Below are 23,864 nucleotides of genomic sequence, written 5' to 3'. Positions count from 1 at the left end.
TTATTATTAAATAGCAGGATACAGATCCTTTAAAAGAACATGATATGTTTGCATTTTTGGTTGAATTAACAATTGGCGAATGACTAGCCTCCCATTAATGAAGCATAAAACATGCGTTTGACACAAACCTGACCCACAACACTGAAGCAAAGTTGTGTCAGTGATAAACAGCCGCAGATCGATCTACGCTGACAGCACATCACCGTGTTTTTACAAGCAAATTAAACTTTGGTGGCTTTTTATTTGGAAAAGTCGGTAAAAGTCAAGACCGTCGTCCCGAGCGTAAAAATAGCCTCTGGTTTCGGCCCACGCTTCCATTTAGTTAACTTTAAACTGTCCCAAACCCAACGGTGCCTCTCCATTACCTCCCTCCCCGGAGTCCCCCATCCCTCCGCGTCTCCTCTGGGTGTCTGCAGCCCCGCGGTGGGTGCAGGGGGAGATGGTGCTGATCTATGCCCAGATGACAGCGCCTCGGTCGGACTCCTGAGCGTGCCCACCTGCCCACCTGGCCCCGGCGCACCTCTGGCACCACAGAAATAGCTCAGAGTGGCCCATACATCCAGCTGCTTCCCCGAGCACCGCGCCAGCCTCGCCCCAGAGAGAGAGGGCTCTGGCACGGGCTCAGGGGGAGCGGGCACACGGGGAGGACGCTGAAGGTGATCCAGGAACTACTCACACAACTAAAGTTTAGTTTGGACAAAGAAAAGACGAACAGCTGCTCTTTGACCATTGGAGTGAAAGTTTGTAAAGGAGGTTTTGTTCTATTCGCAGCACCCCAATGAAGCTCCCGAATGCTCTGCAGATGTTCCCGTCCCTCTGGCCTTCAGCTGGACCCCACAGGTAACATCACCACCTCCATCACCTCCAACACCTCCACCTAATCAGTCACTCCAAGGTTTCACAGGCATTTTTTGTGATTGTCCCCTGCCTTAAAATGTAAATGACACCGGTTTTGCCAAGACTCGCGTTATTGGAAGTGCATTTTAAAGCAGAACTAAGCTAACTCATGCCCCCTAGAGGCCATAACTGCCACTGCAGGTGTCGTAGCAATACTACACTGACAGAAAAGACAAAGGGACAGGGTTGGAGATGATTTTTTTCACTCAAACTTGGTTGTAAATACTGTTAAAGTGGCGCTAGCCCGCAGTTAGCTTTGCCTGTTAGCCTGTTAGCTTCTTCTTCGTGATTCCATTAGTGTGTATTGGTGCTCCAGGTCGGAGGCAGGAAAGTTGAATGGGTGGATTTCTGGCCAGAGACCCCAGGGGGAGATGAAAGACCCCCCAATCATCCCATTAACACTTGTATTACCCCCAGAGGCACTATGGGGAGGATTTACTAAGGTAAACAAGTTACTTAGTTCTTCTTTAACAGCAACATCAACAAAGCTGCCTCAGATTCAGAAAAGTGACGTATTTCCATCTCTCTCCTCTATTGTTGTCTACGTTTATGTCGTGAGTCGTCTTCAGGCTGAAAATGTGACTTGTCGCAGGCGTTACGTCACACCATGAGACGCAAGAAAAAAAATTATATTTCTTAACAAAAATGACAGAATAGTAGCTCCACTGTGAGTTACTATTTGGAAAAGTAACTTTAATCTGATTACTGGTCTGGAACAAGTAATGCGTTAGATTACTTGTTCATGAAAAAAGTAGTCAGATTAGAGTAATCCGCTCGCTGTAAAGTCAGACCAAGGCGAGTGAGTGGAGGACGGGGAGCAGGTGTAAAAGTCTGAGCGAATCAACACCATGGAGGTGCTGGACACTTCCTACCTACAAATATAACAAGTAAAATGTATTTCTACTGATAAGGAACTCTCTTTAGTTGCCAGAAGTTTTGGAATAGTTTGCGAAAGAAATTGCAACTATTCGGATTATTGGAATGGTTGCAATGGCGCGGATTTTCCTCGATTTTGCATTAGTCACAGCATCGCGATAAAACTGCAAATCCGACAAACTTTCCAGCCTTATTTTAGTCATGACGAGGAATGCCAAAAACGTAACCAAACAATTTTACAATCCTAAATTCACGTCTCTTTATTGTAGGGTACCATTAAACGATGCCAGTATGGTATCGGAAAAAAGGTTTAGGTATTACTCGTATCGACTAATAAAAGTATTGAAAGCAAGTACAGAAGAAATAAGACCAAGTTTTGATCCTGTTGGGAAAGTATTAGAGGAAGTTACATGGTTGTCAGATAAATCGTTAGTAGCATCGAAAACCAAGAGTCATTAAGTACCGGTATAGGAAAAAATGTAATGGTACCCAGCCCTACTTGATTGCCAATTCAATCTTCAATCTGAAGATACTGAGATATGTTCTCACCTGAGCTTAGACGAGTTGATGCGTATCTGTCTGGTCTGGACCAAAATGACCAAAGATGTTGTTAGCATTTGGCCTATCCAAGCATATTCCTATAGCTTCAAACAGGGGTGAAGTTGAAAGCTACCACAGGTACGCATCAACTCGTCTAAGCTCAGGTTAGAACATATCTCAGTATGGAAAAACGGTTTCCTGTTCCTTTAAACTGAACCTCGTCTTCCTGCCCTCTCTTGCCACGTCTTTTCCATCAGATCCAGCCTCTCACTGTCCTGTGTGTAGCTCATTGATTTTTATTGACTGCATTGACTTCATTAATAGAAGACTTAAATACCAGAGGAAGTGACCCTTGGGGCTGGATTATCTTGAGTTCTTCTTTATCGCCTGTTTTCACTTCCTAAGCAGTCGGCCCGCTGATTTCCTTCTTTAAAAGTGAGCCGTCGGTGAGTGGCACTTGAGTTGTTTGAAAAGGCTGCTCTCCTCGGCCCTTTGAATCCTGTCATTATCGCGTGTCTGCGCTCCTCGCTGCCCGCCGCATAATTTCCCCTCCACTTCTCCACCTGTGAATTAGGCCTCCTCTGTATCAGGACTCTGTAATTGCACTAAAACACTTTGAAGCTGCTGTGCCGTTTCCTTTTGTTTGTTGTTTTCCCCGTTTCATCTCTGCCACGGCGCCGCGTCCGGAGTTCGTTATTTACTCATAAACAAACGGCGCGGCTCTGTCCGTCAAACGCCGGGCTATAAATGAGAGCTGGAATAATGGATTTGTTGGGGATCCCGATGCTTTCCTTCTGAGGTTGAATATATAAATTTCACTGTCAGTAGTTGCGGCACATGCAGTGTGGCTGAAAATGTGTATTGTAAATGAGTTAGAATTCAGATTTACATTATTCTTAAAGCCTTTTTTTTTTAAGGAACCCTTAAAAACATTGCGTGAAGAAGGAAAATGTTCCGTAACTGTGCAAACCCACTGGACACTGGCAGTGAGGGAGTGTCAGGTCTTTCGTTGGGAATTACGTAGTTTTTGGTGATTTCTTTTTTTTTTTTAATACCTAACTTTATGGCTTATGACATTGCCTGACCAAAAAACGCTCTGATATTTGGTTAAGGTTGGGCGCTACGAATCTATCATGTGTGTCTGCTCGTAGCCATAGCCAATCGTATCATCGTATCTGATGACGTAGCCGCTGTAAACTTTCCAGCAAAACTATTTAGAACATGGTCTAAAGCAGGGGTAGGCAACGTCAGGCCCGGGGGCCAAATCCGGCCCTCCAGCACAAGATGATTTTGAGAAATATTACCATGCAAATAAGAGATCAGATACCTGTTAAAGTACACTTAAAATGCGAGAAATAGTGTCAGTATTTAAAAAATGTCCTGTCAGAACATCCCGATTGGTCATATATGATGTTAAACAGTGATTCTCTACTGGTGGCTCGGGCCCCAAAAGTGGGTGACGGAACCATTTTCAGTGGGTCGCGAGTCTACAGGGAACTTTTTTTTCAATATTTTCCATCTGAAACTGCATGGAAACACTAACTGTGTCTGTTAAAATTAATGTTATAGGGTTGTTATGATCATAATTTCAGTCTTAATGGGAAATCTACTACTCATTCAACAAAAACTTGTGTGGAAAGTCCAAATTTTTTATACGATATATGACAAATGACAGTTTTATTTGGGTCCTCGGCTCGTCATCCCAGGGTAATGGTGGGTCCCAAAGCCCTGCCACTTGGGAACCACTGATGTAAAACTCTTTCTGCATTTGCAGAAAATAGTTATTTGCTTTAGGTGACAATGTTGAGGTTCGGCCCTTGGGTGTTTTGGGAATGATGAAAATCGGCCTCCACGACGTCATGTTGGATCCGTAAACAAACTACAAGCTTCCGTAGGTCAAATAGCGCGTCATCGTCTTGCCGTCCCGCCTCGTTCTGTGATTGGTCCCAAATCCATGCGAAGATTTCGGGTTTTGGTCCCAAGGCTACTGTGCTGTTCGAAATGTTTCGAGTGCACACAGCAGGCGAGGCAAACATCTAAGTTCACTTAAATGTACTTGTTCTGAAGATACTCCAAAAGGGCAGAATAACACACTTTCCAAATGTTTTCCATTTTTCTTTACATTGGAGATAAACTTGATGTTTTAGATTAGCATATCTCCCAAACATCAATTTCGATATTAGCTTTTAGGCGATGTATTTCCCACCTCTAGTGGTTCCAAAGCTTTTGTGTCTCACATACCCCTTGACTTTTCCGTTTCATTTCCTTTTACTGAACAGTGGAAAATCTATAATTGTTTAAGTGCAAACTAATATATGTAGATATTGGTGGGTAACTTTTAACTAATTATTCCATGCAGCGCAGTAAAATAAAGAAAATAATCCATTATATTAATCTACTCAGGTCCCAAAAACCTTTGATCTTGTGAGATCATGTAGCTTTTTAGTCTTAGATCTTGCGGCACCAGATCTTGGCCCATCCCTTATTAATAATGTTTTTTAACATGTGGCTCCTTCAAACGTTGGACCCATGACTGTGTCCCTCAAAAACTCTAATATCTGTTTTCTTCGTGAAGGAGCAACAACTCTACTCCGAGCTAGCTCCTCACCCGATCTGGAAGGGTGCGCCCAACCACCCTGCGAAGGAAGCTCCTTTCGGCCGCTTGTATCTGTGATCTCATCCTTTCGGTTAATACTCAGATCTCATGACCATAGGTGAGGGTGGAAACGTAGATCAACCGATAAATCGAGAGCTTTGCCAACGACTCAGCTCCCTCTTCACCGTAACAGTTCGATACAGCGACCGCATCACTGCTGACGCCGCACTGATCCGTCTATCGATCTCACGCTCCATCCGTCCCTCACTCGTGAACAAGACCCCGAGATACTTGAACTCCTCCACTTGAGGCGAGGACTCCCCACCGACCTGTAGAGGGGAAGCACCTTTTTCTGGTGGAGAACCATGGCCTCGGATTTGGAGGTCCTGATCCCCATCCCGGCCGCTTCACACTCGGCTGCAAACCGCCCCAGAGCAGCTGAAGGTCCTGCTTTGATGAAGCCAACAGAACAACATCGTCTGCAAACAGAAGAGATGCGATTGTGAGGTTCCCAAACCCATTGCTGCGCCTAGAAATGTAATAAATCTAATAAAGTAGTAACGTTTTTGCAGGATACCCCCTTTAAAAAATAGGACTTGCACTGAAATATGTTGTTTCCATCAATTTCTCCTTTAGGAAATGCACAATTGCAGCAAATATTTTAAATGCTTTTGTGCGTATAATGTGATTTTTACAATGTTCAAAATAAAGAAATAATCAACATGAGAATCCGGACGTGGAGTTTTCGCTGATCACGATAAATCCGCAAAAATCCAGCATTTGCATCCCCGATTGGAAGCACAAAAGGATGTTGTTTCTCTTTCCTCCACAAACTGCAGAGACAGAGCGAGGGAGAGAGTGGCACGTCTTGGCCTCGCAACAGAACAAGCAATAATTACTCATTCAAATGGAGCCGTCAGCCGCAGACAGACAGCCCCCCGCCCGTCTCGCTCTCTGTTTATACGCACACGCCGGCGCGCCCAACGCACGCGCGCCCAACGCACGGGCGCCGCAGAAACGCACGGGCGCGGGGCGAGGGGGGAGAGTCACACGCTTCATGTTAGGGCAGGGGAGCGATCCATCAGCCACGCAGCGGGAAGACAGGCTCCATACGGCCTTTCTGAGCGGCTGCCATGTTGGACCTGCCCACGCACACACACACACAGGCACACACACACACACACACACACACACACAGTCACACACACACACACACACGCACACACAGGCGGTATATGAGTCTATATCCAGCGCTGTGTCCTCCTCCTGCGTCAGTCACGGCTCAAACCGGAGCTGACAGGAGCCTTCTGGAGACTGTACTCCCCATGTCCCTCTCTCCCTCTGCCTCGCTTTTGTTCATCTTCTACTGTATTTCTCTCTCTCTCTCTCTCAATCACTCTGGTTTCCACACAGGTTGGACCCATGACAGATCAGCTTTACCCAAATCTAAAAGCTTCTCGACGCCTATAGGCCAGTGTAACGCCTCATTTGAAAGCTCAGACCTGTATGACTGATTGTAGCTTCTTTTGTCAGGTTGTCACTGTGTTTTTATCACTTTTCTTTTTTTTTTCATTCATTTTTTTGTCATGTTCTTGATGCTTTTTATCGCTTTTTTTCATTGCGTTTTCATCACAGTTTTTGTTGCATTTTTGTCACTTTTTCATCACATTTTTTGCTGTGTTTTCATCATCATTTTTGTCTCGTTTTTATCGCTGTTTTGACGCTTTTTCTTTTAGACTTGGGTAAAGCCAACCTGGGGAAAATGCACTCGGTCAAGGTGTAGGTTAAGAGGTTAAAACACTATTGCTCAAAATCAAACCCCGGGTGATTTTTTACCCGAGATAATACACCCGCAAAAACTGTGCACAGAATGAAGTATTTAGGAAAACACTTCATCACATCACATAAACAATAAGCCGAATGCCCGTCTCGGGTCGCCCGTTGCATTATGGGGAATGGAATTTGATTCGGCTACCAAACAATATTGATCGTTCGCGTAAAGCAACGAAGAAAGCTCTGATTTGGACCGTTTTTTAACCACTGGAAAGTTTATGATTTAATGTGTTTTTGTCGTCGTCGTGGGGCTTGTTTTATTTATTTTATTTATTTATTTATTTATTTGACAGGGACACTGTACATTAATCAACATTTCTGTAAATGTACCGGAATTAACCAAAAGGCTATTTTTCATCCGTAGTCCCTGGACCGATGTGAATAGTCTCCCTAAGACAATGAAACATTTAAAGTCACATTTAAAGTTGTTACAATATAAGCTTAAACTTAAAGAACTGAACGGCCGTTCTTATGTAGAGATGCTTCAAAAGTGACACCAGTCCTTGTTCACATAGTTGGAAAAACTATGTGAGAAAAACATTTCTGACCCTTGAAGGCGACTGTTGGACAAAGTAAAGTAGAACAGAACATTCAGAACATTTAAACTGGAATGAGAAATAAAACAACATATGCTTTTTTTTAAAATTTGTGTCAATAAGGAGGTGGACCGTTAAAAAAATCTTTAATTGTGAGTTTTATTGTGACCAGAGATCCACATACACATAAGGCAACTTTATTTATACCACGCATTTCGTACACAAGGCAACTCAATGAGCCTGGGTTAGGGTTATAGGCTATACCTCTAAATGTACTTACGATTGATCTGATGGTACAACATAGCAAATCGATCGCTAATATGACAAGCGGAAATGTACTCACTATATTTAACATCAACACAGTTTTGAAACTTTTCCCTGTGATTCCAAGACTAATTGAAATGATTTAAAAGTGGCGGTGTTTGTGTCGGGCTGATCCCAGGTCCTGTCGTTCCCCCTGTCCTCTATGGTCCACTATGGTCCTCTATGGTCCTCTATGGTCCACTATGGTCCACTATTGTCCACTATGGTCCACAAAGGTCCCCTCCTGCCTACTTTTCCCTCGCTTTCAAGATATTGACAACATAAATATTTGCAAGAAATGTCACTTGAGACTCATAGTCTTTAAACCAGTGCCCGTAAGCCTGACAGTTCACAGTTATGGCTCATATACTTCAGTGTTCAGGCTCCGCTACCTGAACTCACTCACACGTTTATGGCGATGTGGTTTGTTTGGAAACTGAAACTTAGGAGCCTGATTGACTCACGCATGCGCAGTGGAGACGGGTGTTATTTAAACGTGGTAAGCTTCCTCTGTCTTTGTTTGAAAGTGGGAAAGCACAGGTACAAAGGTCTTTTTTTATTAAACAGCCATGTCCATTCCCTCGTATCTGTGGCGGCGACTCCTCCCCGCACCTGCTCGAAGGCCTCGCCATCAGGTCCGTGTCTGCGGATCGTAGGCGTGGGAGTGAAAGGCGATCTGATGCCGGAGACGCGAAAACACGGAAAAATTAGGCGAAAAAATGAACCGAAAATTAGGGGTCATTGTGCCGGCACAGTGCACACAATTAAGCATCGTCCAGGTGCTCGGAGCCGCGGCAATTACCGGCAAATTAATGCCAAACGCAGCGCCACGGTTAGGGCTCGGTAACCACCAACGCTCAAGAAAAACATCCAGGAGGAGAGAGCGTGATTGAAACTGAAGGAGACACTCGAGGAGGATCTGGAGGAGAGGGATTTGATTAAAACAAGTGGCCATTTTCTTAAAGTGCAGAGTTAATGTCTGACCAGAGGAGGATGTGAATCGGTAAAGTTATTAAGCCGGTAAATGGCTCTTTTTTTAAACCAGGGATATCGTGTCAATTATTTAAGTTAATTTGAACCATTTGAATAGACTGAAACACAAGCAATCATTTCATATGCTCGGCCGATATGACAGTTTTTTCCAAATGTCGGGTCTATAATCCTGTAAAAACATAAATACTTGGCCTCTTTTGCAGGGGCAGATTTTACTTTAGATCAGGGGTCCCCAATTGGCGGACCTGGGTCTAGATCCAGACCTCCAGAGGCTTTAGTCCAGACCCTAAAGCCTTTTCTTCCTCTCAATACACTTAATTTCTAAGGCTGAATTAAAAATGATCCAAACAATTTGGAAACACCGAAAGAAAGAAAAAGGCAACATTTTTGATTAATTTATCAGTTCTGCTTTGTAAATCGACAACCTGTGTTCATGTTTTAACATTTTCAAGAGCTGTGACTGTATATTATATCCGGACCCTGGACATTATGTTGAAAATTACGAAAGAAAGGTTTCCGGACCTCAAGCTGGTTTAGTTGCCCCTGCTTTAGGTGATTCAATCAGTTTCTGTCCCAGCCTTGATTAGTTGCCATTAGCATTAGCATAGTGTTGCTAGCTGTGGCATTTTTTGCTGTGATCAAAAATACAATTGTGGAGGTTGAAATTAAAGCAATTCTAGTAACTTGTTTACCTTAAAAGAGCTATCCTTGATTTTTTAAATTTTCTGTATTGGAATAAAATTCGTTTTGTCCTTTAGTATATGGTAAAAGCAGACATTTATCCAAAAAACACTGGTTTTAAAGCTTTTTAAACAGTCATAAAATATCAGGCTTTCAGTGAAGTGACAGTTTTCCTCCCTGAAAGTTGTGAAACCTGGTTTTAACTCAGTCCCTGTGACGAATTTTGATGTTGTAGATGCATTAGGAAAGTTTCAGATGAGTTTGGACCAGAAAATAGCAATTTGAAATTTGAGTGACCCTGTTTCTTTGTACAATCAGGTATAGCTCCTTTAATAAATCCTTTCCTCGTCCCTCTGGGGGTAATACTAGTGTTAATGGGATGATTGGAGGGTCTTTCATCTCCCCCGGTGTCTCTGTCCAGAAAATCACAATTGCAATTTCGTCACCAATACACCCTATCACGAAGAAGAAGCTAACAGGCTAGCGGGCAAAGCTAACAGTGGGCTAGCACCACTTAAACAGTATTTACAGCCAAGTTTGAGTGAAAAAAATTATCTCCTTTGTGTATTTGGATGTACAATATCCCTCTCTCCCTTTGTCTTTTCTGTCAGCGTAGTATTTACTCTCATGGACAATTAATGAGTAAAAATACCTACATGCTACGACACCTGCAGTGGCGCTTATGGCCTCTAGGGGCAAGAGTTACTTAGTACTGCTTACTCAAACTTGTAGCTAACCAATTTTCATGGCAGTGTTTCTCCTCGGAAGTTGTGGGACGACTCGTTTTAAAGCCCTGACTTCGCTCTTTCCAACGCAAAAAGTATCACTTTCGGTCCCAGAGATATCGTTTTTTATCGGTAATAGATCTGCCGATAGCTGATATTGTAAAATCCCTAAATATCGGCCCGATATATTGGTTGACCTCTAGTGCAAATGAACCTATTAAAGAGGGGGTATTATCCTTTTTTCAATCACATAGCACCAGTCTATATCACACTACATTGATGACCAAACCTTCTGTTGGTCTGTAAATGCAGTAAATTAGAATATCTGCCTTGTAAAAAATTGCTCTCTCAAAATGGCTGTAGTGAATGTCTTGAAATAGGCCTCTGTCTCTTTAAGAACCTCTGAGCCTTTCCGACACGCCCCCTCCACACGCTGTCTGTGGCATCAGTGGGGAGGGGGTTCTGCTGAGGAGCAGAGGTTGGTTATTCGGCTGGTGACGAAAGCTCGGAGGCGTCTCAGGGAGGTGGGGGCGTTCCTAGGAGGACTCAGGCAAACCTATCCCTAAAATGGCCGCCATCTGAGTTTTTACAGATTACTCAAAAATACGTGAATGTGCCAAGGCAACACTTCAGGCATGTTTTTAATGAGGAAGTGACATAAAAAAATGATGTAAAGCTTGAAAAAGTCGATTTTGCATAATACCCCCCCTTTAATTCACTACCTAGAGCCATAAAAAAGAAATATAAAGTTAATTTATTCCACAAAATATTATCAAGACACACCAAGGCTTCAACAATAGTGGCCCAGTTTATCTGTATCCAGCTCTAGGACCCCATTGTATGTGTTTTTGTGGGTAGTGGTCCCTGGAGGACACTTTTATAAACACAGGGAAACATGAAAACTCAAAAGACGGGACCTTTTTGCTAACTACGATACTGACGTGTTGTTTGCAGACGACTCTGGCCCAGCTGCATGGTCAGTTCCTGCTGCTGCTCGAGTCTCTGTCCGATTTTTGGGACGTTTTGGACGAAATCGACCAGAAGACGTGGGTCCTGGAGCCGGAGAAGCCCAGCCGCTCGGACACGATGAGGCGCATCGCGATCGGTGAAAACAAACCCAGACTTTACTTCTTCTGGTGTCTCTCAAGGCAGTGAACACGACTCTCTGTGTGTTTTTTAGGAAACAACGCGTCGATCAAAGTGGAGGTGGACCCCAAACACCCGAGGATGCTGCCGGAGTGCTGTCTGTTAGGAGCAGAGCACGGTGGGTCAGAGAAACATGTCAATCCAGTGCATTTACTGCCAACACGGGGCACCGCCAATGTAAACCCGACAATTTGAGGTCGATATCGGGCCGATATTTGGGTATCGGCTATTATTGGCTGGCCGATCTAATGACTGATTTCTCCGTAACCAAATGTGATAGAGAGCACAGCCTTAAAATGGGCCCTCCCACAACTTCCTTAGGCTGAGGAAAATCGGTCACAAGTTTGTTAAGTTTTTATATTTTATGTGTAGACTTTTACTTATCATTTCAGAACCATAAGAGATGGACTTAACACTTTTTGTTTTGGAATCTGCTTATTTTTGTCTTTAAAACGAGCTCCCGAGCTTGAAGAATATACTAAACAGGAATGTTTTTTAATAAAGCCTCCCCTGCTTGTTCACATGGAAAAATCGGCCAAAAATATTAGAAAAAAACATATCGGTCGACCTCTTAAAAAAATACGGGGAAAGAAAGGAAAATCTTAAGGATAATTGTGTTTCATTAGTTGTCTCTAAAGTGTCAGTTTAAGTAACTACATAATAAGCCCTATTCGCACGGGATTAGAATTACCTGGGGATGTCGGTAAAACTGAAATTACAGTAAGTCAGTAATTCAGTTTTTTACAGACTTTTTTTACAGAAATGATAGATAGATAATGACACTGGCCTCATGGAGGTTTCTGGCGAACAGAAAACGGGACTTCTCATGGTTTTCTTTCAAAAATGTCCTGTTCTAGCCAGTCTTGTGCAGTGATCGACTAATAGTTGTTCTGTGGACAGTTTCCCCCACCTGAGCTGTGTCTCTCTGCAGTTCATCCAGGGTCATCATAGGCTTCTTGGTAACAGCTCTGGTCAGTGCCTTCCTTGTTGGGTCAGTAAGTTTAGGAGGACGGTCGGGTCTTGGTAGGTTTGCAGTGATGCCAGACTCTTTCCATTCAAAGTTAAGTACTGCACTCATTTCCAGAGTCTAGGGGCAACTGCCTTTGTGGAGAGCTCGGTCACGGGCGGGTGAAGGGTGTGGGTGGACGTGGACCATAAGCGCCTTATGGTGGTGTGTGGAGTCACTAGCTTAGTGAGGTCTGCAGGGGCTGTTCATGGACACTGGTGTGTGAGGAGGCAGATTTTATAGTGGATTCTGTAATGGATGGGCGGCCAATGAAGGGACCAGAGGACAGGGGTGATTTGGTCATATTTGCGACAAACTACATTTTATTGAAGTAAAGTTCGAGACCTGTCTTGTCTAAGGCCCGGATCACTGCAATAAACCATCACCAGACTCGTTCTTCTCTCAAACTGCGTTCATCTCAGCGCCATCATTTTCTTAGCATATCATTGATGAGCCAAAAATGGTGACTTGTATTGATTTTACCTGGTTTAATTCATCTCGCTGCCAGCAGAGGGAGCTCCACACATGAAACAAGCTGCTAGGAGATCAGAGTTTTCTCATCAAGTGTCTTTTCCATAGATTTAAGTCCTAAAACGTGTCGTATCAAAGCGGAGGTTCCAGAAACAGGTTGATAAGCCACGATAATGAAAAGTCCTCTTGTAAACCATCCTCCTCGCGCGTTTCCTCTCCCACATGTGTTTTATATTCACCGCGTCTTTGTCTCTTCTGTCACGTCAAACCTCTTTCTGTTCCTCGTCAATCGGTCGCCATTGTTTCTTGCGCGCCAAGGTCACATGACTCCGAGCGCGTTTCCACAGCGACGCGACTCCAAAGATATTAAACGCGACGGAGACGAGACCCCGGACGCGAGAGGAGCAGCCGGGAAATATTGGATTTTTGCATTTAGGGAAAATACGGGAGAGCGCGCGAAGAGACGGACGGAGGGAAACGGGCTTCACTGAAGAGACGTGGAGGGAATGTGAGAGGGCGAGAGGATGATGAGAGGATGATGAGAGGACGATGAGAGGACGATGAGGGGCAGGAAGAAGGATTTAGGAGACACAAGTAACCACAAACCCACAATGCAGACCAAACATCAGCACATATTTCTTTCTTTAAAGCCGCCCTCAGCTTCTCCATGTTGCCGGACTGGAGTGGTTGCATTCCCACATCACTACAGTAGATGTGCCACCTCCCTCGCCTCGCAGTGCGCCCCCACCATGGAAACACAAACACGTGCAGGGATCGCAGATGTTAGCGGCGAACACAGTCAGAGTTTAGCGTTCACAAAAGAAACATCTGAGCGACCTGCTCTGATGCAGCTGAAATCCTCCTGAAATGTCCTTGTCGTTTATAATCCAATATCTACAGTGAGCCGTCAGGTCTTTGTTTTTGTTTTTCATAAAGAGGTCATTGGGAAGAGTGTGAGGCTTCAAGGGTTGCGGGAAACAGTGTTTATTTTGTCGACTAAAATATTTAGTCTTAATTTTAGTCAAAGTGATATTTTTGACGACTAAAAGTGGACTAAAACTAAATTAAAAGTTGTTCATGAGACTAAAACTATGACTAAAATGTCCAGATATTTTCGTCGACTAAAATAAGACTAAATAGAAATGAAAAGGAGAGACTAAAATCATCCAAACTTCTATTGACCGTCTGAAAGAGCCTCATCATGTTAATTCTCTGCCAAAGGATCAGCTCTGAGCTTTGTTCATGTGGAGCAGCTCCATGAGGCAGAGGAACAACATTAAATATGATTATAATGAATATTATCAATGCAAAGTTGACTAAATTAGTCTTGAATATAGTCGACTAAAATTACTTGCAATCTTAGTCAACTAAAACTAGACTAAATTTAAATGACATTTTAGTCAAAAGACTAAGACTAAATTAAAATATGTTGTCAAAATTAACACTGGCGGGAAATAAAAGCTCTGCACTGTAACTTTAGTTCTGAATGGAAGTATAATGTTCTAAATGCCAAAAAACATAGACTTGCATGAAAATTGTAGTTTAGTAACTTTGCTGCATATCTCATTTATTCTGCTGATAATGTTGCACACAAGATTATTGATATTTCCTTTGTTTAATGCATCACAAGGGCAGCGTGGGGGAAGAAGAGCAGGGTTCACTACTGAGAACTAAAATCCACAATAGCTGAAGGCCAGCCTGGCTGACGGCAGACTAAAATCACAAGTTAGGTTTAGTCTGGGGAGAGTGTGGTTTACGATCGTCCATAGCCGTTTATTGGGCGCTGATCAAAAGATGGCGTCGCGTCTGCTGCTGTCATGTTGGATCCGTAAAGAAACTTTATTTTTTTCTTTTATCCGTAAACAAACTCAAAGCTTCTGTATATTGAATAGCTCGTCATCGTCTCGCCGTCCCTCCTCGTTCTGTGATTGGTCCCAAATCCATGCGAAGATTTCGGCCATGGTCCCCAGGCGCACACAGCAGCTGAAGGTAAAGGCATTTGAAAACATTTCAAACAGCGACACGGTGACTGAGCGGTCCCTGGTTCGATTCCTGGACCCCACGGGCTTCTCTGAGTCTTTCAAATGTGAAGCTTCTGAACATGCTCAAAATGTCGCACTAAAAGCTGAATTTTGATTCTAAAACATAAACATTTTATCACAATGCTTTGCACAAAGATCTTAATTACAGAATTGCTGTTTTTCCAAATAGTTCACTGAGAAATCTCACCACTTTGAGCCTCTTGTTGTCATCGTTGGTAAATTGTGTAAAATAATTTGTGTCGTTCTGTTGTTTCAGTGGTGACTCCTCTGAGGAATAAACTCAACGCCAACATGCACCTGTGGTGAGCACAATCTGCACATTCTCTAACCTTTAGGAGACACGGTGGCTCAGCGGTTAGTGCTCGTGCCTCACAGTAAACAGGTCTTGGGTTCAATCCCCGCCGGACGAGACCTTTTGCAACTGGGCTGCAGCTTGTTTATGCAGCATGTACGTGTTCGGCCGAAACGTGCGATGTCTAGTTTAATTACATCAGATATTTTATGAAAAAATGGTTGTTTTGCTCTTTCTGTTGTTTAGTTTTATTGAGAAGTAAAGTGTGGGAGGAGAGGAGAGCGCAGCAGTGAGGGGAGGGGCCACACGAGGAGAAGAGACAGACCTGGTTACAAAAAAGTATCTTTAAAGGGGCTAGACGCAAGTTAGCCATTGTATACTCACTACTGCCACCTCAGGTCAGATGTGTAACTGCAGCTTCTATATTAAGCTCGTGGATGACGGCAATTCGGACCCGAAGTAACATCAAATCATTTTATTTTAATCAATTTTATTTGTATAGTGCCCAACAACAGCCAGAAGGTGCCCAGAGCGCTTTCCAGGATAAAAACAAGAATCACAATAGACAACAATAAATACAACAACACATAAAAGCAGCAGTTGAGTCGGTGGCTCTGTATCGAAAGCTTTTCTGAAAAGATTTGTCGTGACATCTTTCTGAGTGACAGTGCAGGATTTTAGAGGCAGCTGAGCAGGTCTGAGCTCATTCTACACATTAGGACATGGAGGAACATGTAGGGGGAGGAAAATACATTATTTTAACATTTTTAAACTCTGTATAATCCCTTTAAGTTAAAAAAAAAAAGTTTGTAGGCATCATTAACCTCTTATTTCAACAAAAAGCAAATTTTCCTGTTTTTTGTGTGGTGTGCAGTTTTCTGTTTTTTTTTTTAAGTGTCCCCACCAATAATGAGATCAAACCTACGCCCTTGCCTCAGGGTGCTCTCTTTGTCCTGCCTCTATAAAGCGACGCTAAGACGTTACAAAAATTGCAGAGATCTTCTTATGTAACTGCGACTTTAACCCAAAAGAATCAGAACCTAAGATGAGACCATATTTTATTCTGCAAAACTCTCCCGGTTTGAGCATGTTGCTAATGACTCTGTGAATCCTCGTCTCCGTCTCTGTTTTTTTGGCAGGAACCCTGAATGCGGCATGTTGCTGAACCTCGGGGATGTTTTGGAGCTCCAGTTCCCGTCACCTGCCACCCACGAAAAGTCTGTAAGTCACAAAGCGTTTATACATTTCAAACACTCCTCGGTCGCTTCAAGGCCCCGCGGACATTTCGTTTTTTGTTTTTTTTTTCATATGATTTCTGTCTAATTACACTGTAAAAAGGAACATGGTGTTTAAAGTGAGAGTCTGGGACGCGGCGCTGTCTCTGTGAGTAACTTCTGACGAGCGCGATTGACAGGTATGAGAACGATGTGAAAAAATAAATGAATAAAAGACTTGAGAAACAGCGCCATCTTCATCTACAGCAACAAATCTGAGAAGTGACAAGTGAGAGAAGTTCTGAAGTTTGTTCCGAAAGATTCCTCCGCATTGGATTGTTTCAACTACAAGTAAAAAAAAGTGTGTCAGGCTTTTTAACTAAGAACAACCACAAGTGGAGGATTCAAAGATTACTCAAAGATGCGCCGGCGGCATCAGTTTTAGACATAAATGAAGTTACACAAATGTTTTTTTTGTTTTGAAATCAGAGCTTTCACATTGCGCTTCGTCTTCAGTGCTGAAGCGAGAGCCGCTACTGGACGCTGAAGTGACTCATAGCCCTTTTCCACCAAGCTGGTTCTGGGCCAGTTCCAGTTTCAGAACCGGTTCTTTCATTTTCCACTGAAAAAACGCTGGCTCTTGGTTCCAAAATCTGGTGCCGGTTGGGAACCAATTAAAAGCTGGACCAAGAAACGAGCACCAGTGATGTCAGCAGCTGGGGGCGTGGCTTTCTCCTCCAACAAACAATCCATATTAGTTAGTTTGTGCTTATAACTTCCTGGAGAAGCCAAAACAGTCTCTGTGGAGGAAACTGTTGTTTTGCTTTATGCTCTTCAGCTAAAACAAGAGTTAGAAAGAAGAAATCAAAATGTTGACGGCTGCTGTGACTGGAACATAAACTTATTTTTCTGTATTTTATAACCAGAAGTGGCTGTAGTGAGATGTTACTATCCATGTTTGATGTTGACTTCCCAAAGCGTTGCTATGAAAATAGGCACAGCTCTCATTTTGGTAGAAAACCAAGTCAGTCTGGAACCAACCCGGCACCAGAACCAGCTCTGAACCAGCCCAGAACCAACACCTTGGTGGAAAAGCCCTATCAGAGATAGAGGTGGGAGATATAGTGTTTCCCAACCAGGGGTACTTGAGCACTTAGCAGGGGTACTTGATTATTTCAGATAAAAAGAGAAGGTGAAACTGAGTAGAATTTCAATATGAATTTCAAAGGAAAGTTAGTTTTCAGTAAATGGTTTGATTTTTAGTGTATTTTAGCTTAATTTTGAACACAACACACTGTTAAATACTGTATAATATTAATTTAGTTGGTCACTTTGTAATAATATTGGCAAAATCCTCAAGGTAGGGGGTACTCAGAGTATAAATCCACGACTCAAGGGGTACGCGAGGCAACGAGGGATGGAAACCACTGGATTAGAAGATAATAACCAAATTGTTGTCTGGACAATATGCAAAATTGAGCTATCGAATATTTCATCATTTGTACAATCCGACCCCCTCAAACATGTCTTTTCGGACTTTGTGGCGTTGTCCTTGTGGGTTACCGTAGCGCGGTGCAAGCCAGCCGCCCCCTCCCCCTGCGTAACAGTCAAAACAACAACATGGCAGCGTGGAGCCATTACAGAGATGAAGAATCCAATGATATGAATGAAGTTTGAGTTTCAATTGAGTCGCTCATATTTGCGAGGAAAGGGCTCAGGACAAGTTGTAGCACTGCCTTTGCTAGCTAGCTTGCTTTTAGCCTGATGCTAACTAACAACACGGTGAAGAAACCCACGATGCAAACGCGGTTAAGGCTAATAATATCCTTCTCACCCGTTTTCTTCAGATCTCACGTAAGTCTCAGGACAAACTCGTCTCCATTTCTCTCTGTGAAATCTGTGCCTACTTTGTCAGGTGTAAATGTCGTTATCGTGATATTTCTTTTTCATACTGTTTTTGTTCATGTCGCCCTAACGTTTAAATCAATGTCTTATATCTTTATGTACTAGCAATTCTATACAACAGTAGGTCAGACACTCAATGAATGAAAAATGCATAAATTGTAAGTTTTTCATTTGCAAAACTCAAAGCTGTCGGTGGAGATGTGTCAGGCCCAGATTATGTAGCAGCTAATGTGAGAGGAGAAAGAACGAGGGCCCGAGCGCGATAAATTGGGCCGATAGTTGGGTATTCCGGCCGATAAAAGGCAGATATCGGCTATCGACCGATATCTCCGGAGCCTAAAGTGATAGAGACTTCGCGTTGACTGCTCTGGAAAGCGCTCAGTCTCCCACAACGGAGAAGATTCACAGTGAAAATCAGTCACCAGTTTCTCACCTATTTTATGTTGCAGACTTTTGTGTACAATTTCGGAACAATAAGAGAATAGAGACACGCCGTTTATTGTTTTGGAATCGTTAAAACAGGCTCCCTTTGAAGTACCTACTAAATATGAATATACAGCGCCCCCTGCTGTCACAGCTCAACACTGGCACGTTTAGAAGCTTCATAAACAGGAATATAGACGGGACATTTTAACCCCTTAACTCCCACCTGAACCGAGCACATTTTCTCCAGTTTGGCTTTACCCCAGTCCAAAAGCTTCTGGAAAAAAGCTGTGAAAATAGCAACAAAACTGAGACGAAAACAATGATGGTAATGTGATGAAAAAAAGTGAGAAAACATTGACAAAAAAGTGACGAAAAATTGATGAAAAAGTGGCAAAAATGTCACAAGAAATTGACAAAAAATGACAAAAAATTTATTAAAAAATTATGAAAAAATTACAAAAAATGTGACAAAAAAAAGATAAAAAAAACTGACAAAAAATTGACAAAATGTTACAAAAAAATACAAGAATATGATAAAAATTTGACCAAAAAAATACAAAAATTTGACAAAAAATGACAAAAAAAGACAAAAAATTGACAAAAAAATGAGTTGAATACCCAACAAAAAAATGATGGGAAAAAAAATCTGACGTGAGGAAAAAGATCCTCTCGGTTCAGGCGGGAGTTAAGAGGTTAAAAATATCAGTAGTGCAGATCGGCATCAGTCGACTTCCATTAGATACATTTTTTTCTGATTTAAACCTTTCCTATAATAATAATAAGAATATTTAACTATTCAAAAAAACCACCAAATGAAATGACTTAAAATATCGGCCTATATATATATCGGCTTATTCATATCGGTATCGGACCCCAGAACTCCTCATCCTGTCGTGTATCTGTATTAAACTAAATAAAGCTCACAGATAAAGACTCTCTGTGTACTTTAACTTCCTGAAGATTGTTTTTACAGTACATGTGTTTTGTATATTTGCTGCTCATATATTCTCCTGTAATTGGGCCGTTTACAGATGATTTAAATAACAAAGATCTCCCTCCCCTTTAATCACTGGAACGCGCTTATCTCGGCCGCCTCGCGCTGAAGCGACGGGTCAGAGGTTCCCGTGTTTATTTTCCCGTCGTCGAAATGATTAATGCCTGAACTTCATTAAAATTCACAACGCCACCGAAAAGTTGCATTGACCAGATGTTGATTTTTTTGTTTATCCTTTTTTTCCCCCTGTTCTTTAAACGAGCCGTCAGCGCGAGGCCTAATGGATGAGGAACGGCAGCGAAATGCAAACGAGGCCAGGTAGAACCAGGAGGCAGGATGTGTGGATATTTATATATTTATGTTTTTCTACCTTCTTTTCTACCAGTTTATCCTTAGATATAAGTTTGTATATGAGTTTTATGTTGGAATATTCATAATTCCCTAGAGGGCGAAGAATCAATCTTGATTTTGTATTTGATTGGATTTCTTCTGAAAGCTTTTCCTTGTTCAAACTGTGATATTTTTAGTTTTGGTTCCAGCTCTGACGATCCCTCCTGCACATCCTCGGTCGAGCAAACTGATCATTTGAGTAGGTTTTTTGCTCAGTGTCAAACAGACAATATGGGCCAGTCGTTCAAAAAATATAATCTGGATCAAAATTATCCGGATTTTGACATTTTTTGCCCTCCAGGATCAGGTAATCCGTTTACTTTTATGCAAGTTTTTCAAAGCAACATAGATTATTAGATTATTAACATAGACATTAGATTAGATCATAGGTGTCAAACTCTGGCCCGCAATGTAATTATATTTGGCCCGCGAGGCTATACTAAATGACTACTCGAGCTGGCCCACCGGTATTATACTTTTCTTTTTTTTTTTTCAGATTTTGCATATCTGGACTATTAAGTTATATATTGTATAGTAATACGTGATGCTTGTTCCATATTCAATGTTAAAGCAAATCTTGTTTGGGTCCATATTAAAAGGTTCATTTGTTCAATGCTGGCCCGCGACTTTGTTCAAGTTTTACATTTTGGCCCACTGTGTATTTGAGTTTGACACCCCTGGATTAGATCATCCTGATCCAGATACAGTCGGTGCTTAATCTGATCAGCCGTTTGGGGAAACGCATTCCCCCAATTCTCAGTTTTTCAGGGTAAAGGATCCGGGAAATATTTTGGAGGATCTGGCAAAACATTTATCTGATATGAGGGTGTTTAATGCGAGTGTTCCCCCAATCCATCACATCAGACCAAAAGTGTTCCTGAAAACACTTATTTACAAATTAGGCACTGGATACAGTTTTAAAGAAACCAAATCTGAATCAACCGTGCTCTTAAAGGGACAGATCACAATGTGGGCGACCAGCAACGTAAGGAACAACATGAGGTCACTTACAGTGTTTGTTTTCACTGACTGGACCTGCAGTCGGGGACGCAAAGGTTCATCTGATGATTGTTTTGTTGGAGTTAATAAACAGCGATGAATGACAGAAATATTGAATATATCATTTCTGCTTGTTATTCAAATCTGTTTGGGGGTTTACTTCATGGGGACAAGATTATTTTGTTTTTACTTGACCAAACTGAAAGGTTTAATTGGTGCCTTTGTTACTTTATCTCCTTCATCAGTGTTGAACAAATCAAGTGTAAAACATAAATAAAAGTATTTACACAAATTGATACAAATTGACCAATGTTAAAGTTTTGCTTTGTTTTCTTCCTGTAATCCACCTTGAAATCCACGGCCTTGTTAGATCAGAATAATCCTGTTTTTCTGGATCAAAGTTATTCAGATCCTACTGAAATGTTCTGAACAACACAAAGTGAAGGTTTGATTAAAACTAGGATTGGATTAAGGCTGAAACAACTCATTGATTGTTGAAATATTTGACTAAAGTTTAACTATTTCAGTAATCGATTAATAGTTTTCCGGTTCTGGTTTGCTTTTGTATGCTTTTTGCTTTTATAATGTTTTGTACATTGTAAATTTCATAAATATCTGTCTGAAAAATAATTGTTAGTTGCAACCCTAGACTGGATGATCTACTCAGATTTCAGAATCCTTCTTTCTCTTTTGATCCAAAATCAGATTAGCTTTTCTAAACCAGTGCTTCTCAACTGTTACGGTGACCCACATTCACCCTGGGACGAAGAGCAGTGACCCAAACACCACTTAGACTTGTAAATTCAATGTAAATATTGTCTTAGAATTCTTAAAACCCTGTGAGCCGTTGAGAATCTGTGTGTTTTCCCTCACAGAAGTGCAGCGTGTCTTTGTGTCTGTGTCCAGAGCCTGAGTGTGGAGTGTGGCATCTGCTACTCGTACCTCCTGGACTCCTGCATCCCGGACCAGGTCTGCAACGACCCTCGCTGTGGTCAGCCCTTCCACCAGGACTGTCTCTACCAGGTACTGCTCAAATATCCCCGACTGGACTCAGGACGGTCTGCTTCTTACTGTCCTTTAAGTCAGAACATTAACACTGGTTTAACGCACGAGCGACTGGCCTGTTTAACCAGCATTTAACCTCTTAACCCCCACCTGAACCGAGTGCATTTTCTCCAGTTCAGCTTTACCCAAATCTAAAAGCACATTTTCTGCACTTTTTTGTCACTTTTCTGTTGCTCTCGTGTGTTTTTTTTATTGTGTTTTGTGTCACGTTTTTGTCACTTTCCCATCAGTGTTTTATCATCATGTTCTTGTCCCCTTTTTCCATGTTCATCCTCGTTTTCATGTCTTTTTTTTTTTTTGACACTTTCAAGAAGCTCTTAGATCTGGGTAAAGCCAAACTGAAGTAAATGTGCTCAGTTCAGGTGGAGGTTAAAGGGATACTTAAGGATTTTTAACATAGGGCCTCATTTCCTAGTTTTCCAGAGTGATTTCTGGAGATATATATATTTTAAATTCATGTAGTCCTAATATTAGAAGAGTTTAGTGGTGCTAGGCTAGTGCATGTCTATGGTAACTAGTGGCCTGCATTTTCTACAAATCACATAGGGCAATATTTGGAGGACGAGCCCATGAGTTTGAAGAGGTTTTTAATGCAGGCTACTAGTTACCATAGACATGCACTAGCCTAGCACCACTAAACTCTTCAAATAAAATCAGCAACCCTCTGGATAACTAGTAAATGAGGCCCGATGTCAATAATCTGGAAATATCCCTTTAAAGAGGGGGTATTGTGCTTTTTTCAGTCATATAGCACCAGTCTATATCACACTACAATGATGACCAAACCTTCTGTCGGTCTGTAAATGCAGTAAATTAGAATAACTGCCTTGTATAAAATGTCTCTCTCAAAATGTCTGTAGTGAATGTCTTGAAATAGGCCTCTGTCTCCTTAAGAACCTCTGAGCCTTTAGACACGCCCCCTCCACACGCTGTCTGTGGCATCAGTGGGGAGGGGGTTCTGCTGAGGGGCAGTGGTTGGTTACTCGGCTGGTGACGAAAGCTCGGAGGCGTCTCCAGGAGGTGGGGGCGTTCCTAGGAGGACTCAGGCAAACCTATCCCTAAAATGGCCGCCATCAGAGTTTTTACAGATTACTCAAAAATACGTGAATGTGCCAAGGCAACACTTCAGGCATGTTTTTAATGAGGGAGTGACATAATAACATGATGTAAACCTTGAAAAAGTCAATTTTGCATGATACCCCCCCTTTAAAGCTGGGGTACCTGATTTTTTGGTGTTGTAGAATGCAGTTATTTTTGGCCACCTCAGAGTATGTTGTAAACACAACAAAATACAAACCTTGTTGTATTGTCTTCACATAAAGTTTTACTGAGCAATGGACGATAGAAGTCCAATCTATATTAGAGGAATTTATCTTGGGAGTAAGTAAGTAAGTATTAGTTACCATAGACATGCACTAGCCTAGCATTAGCCTAGCACCACTAAACTCTTCATATAAAATCAGCAACACTCTGGCTAACTAGGAAATGAGGCCCTATGTCAAAAATCCTGAAATATCCCTTTAAGAAGTGAAATCATTCTTGTCACTGGACAGCAATGACGTCCACAATTAGGGAAACTTTCACATGGTTTTATTACATGTCCGTTCATATAAAAGTGCAAAGCCAGCAGGATTTCACTAGTTTTACAGTACAGTGACACACAGAACTATAAAGCCCTTCAATATCTTCAAGCAAAAGAGAAATCGTATCAATACCGTTTCATTTTGCTCTTTACAAGGCTCTTTTCAGCCGGTCATACTTGACACGGAGACACGAAAATGCAAGTTAAAAGAGCTGTGCATCGCGATTGTCTGGCCTTCATATTTAAAGCCAGCGTTAATATAAATATCACATAAAAAAAAAAAAACGATGAAACGAGTTTTATCTCTCTGCTCTCTTGACTCTGACCTCGTTTTTAAAAATAAATTCTTTGT

The 23,864-nt window shown here is 42.1% G+C and overlaps 1 protein-coding gene across 1 annotated transcript in view; it reads left to right on the top strand.

The window, feature by feature from the left end:
• Positions 1–23,864, top strand: part of fancl (FA complementation group L) — a 60,308-nt gene that overhangs the window by 33,432 nt on the left and 3,012 nt on the right. Inside the window, exons 7-12 of the mRNA XM_079567136.1 lie at positions 772–840; positions 10,935–11,085; positions 11,161–11,244; positions 14,902–14,947; positions 16,077–16,158; positions 21,772–21,888. Of these exons, the coding sequence (XP_079423262.1) occupies positions 772–840; positions 10,935–11,085; positions 11,161–11,244; positions 14,902–14,947; positions 16,077–16,158; positions 21,772–21,888 (549 nt within the window). The remainder of the gene's footprint in view (positions 1–771; positions 841–10,934; positions 11,086–11,160; positions 11,245–14,901; positions 14,948–16,076; positions 16,159–21,771; positions 21,889–23,864) is intronic.

The sequence above is a fragment of the Gobius niger genome, assembly GCF_951799975.1.
Source record: "Gobius niger genome assembly, chromosome: 12".
Classification (NCBI taxonomy): Eukaryota; Metazoa; Chordata; class Actinopteri; order Gobiiformes; family Gobiidae; genus Gobius; species Gobius niger.
The sequence above is the reverse complement of the archived record's forward strand: the minus strand, read 5'-3'. Positions and strand labels throughout refer to the sequence as shown.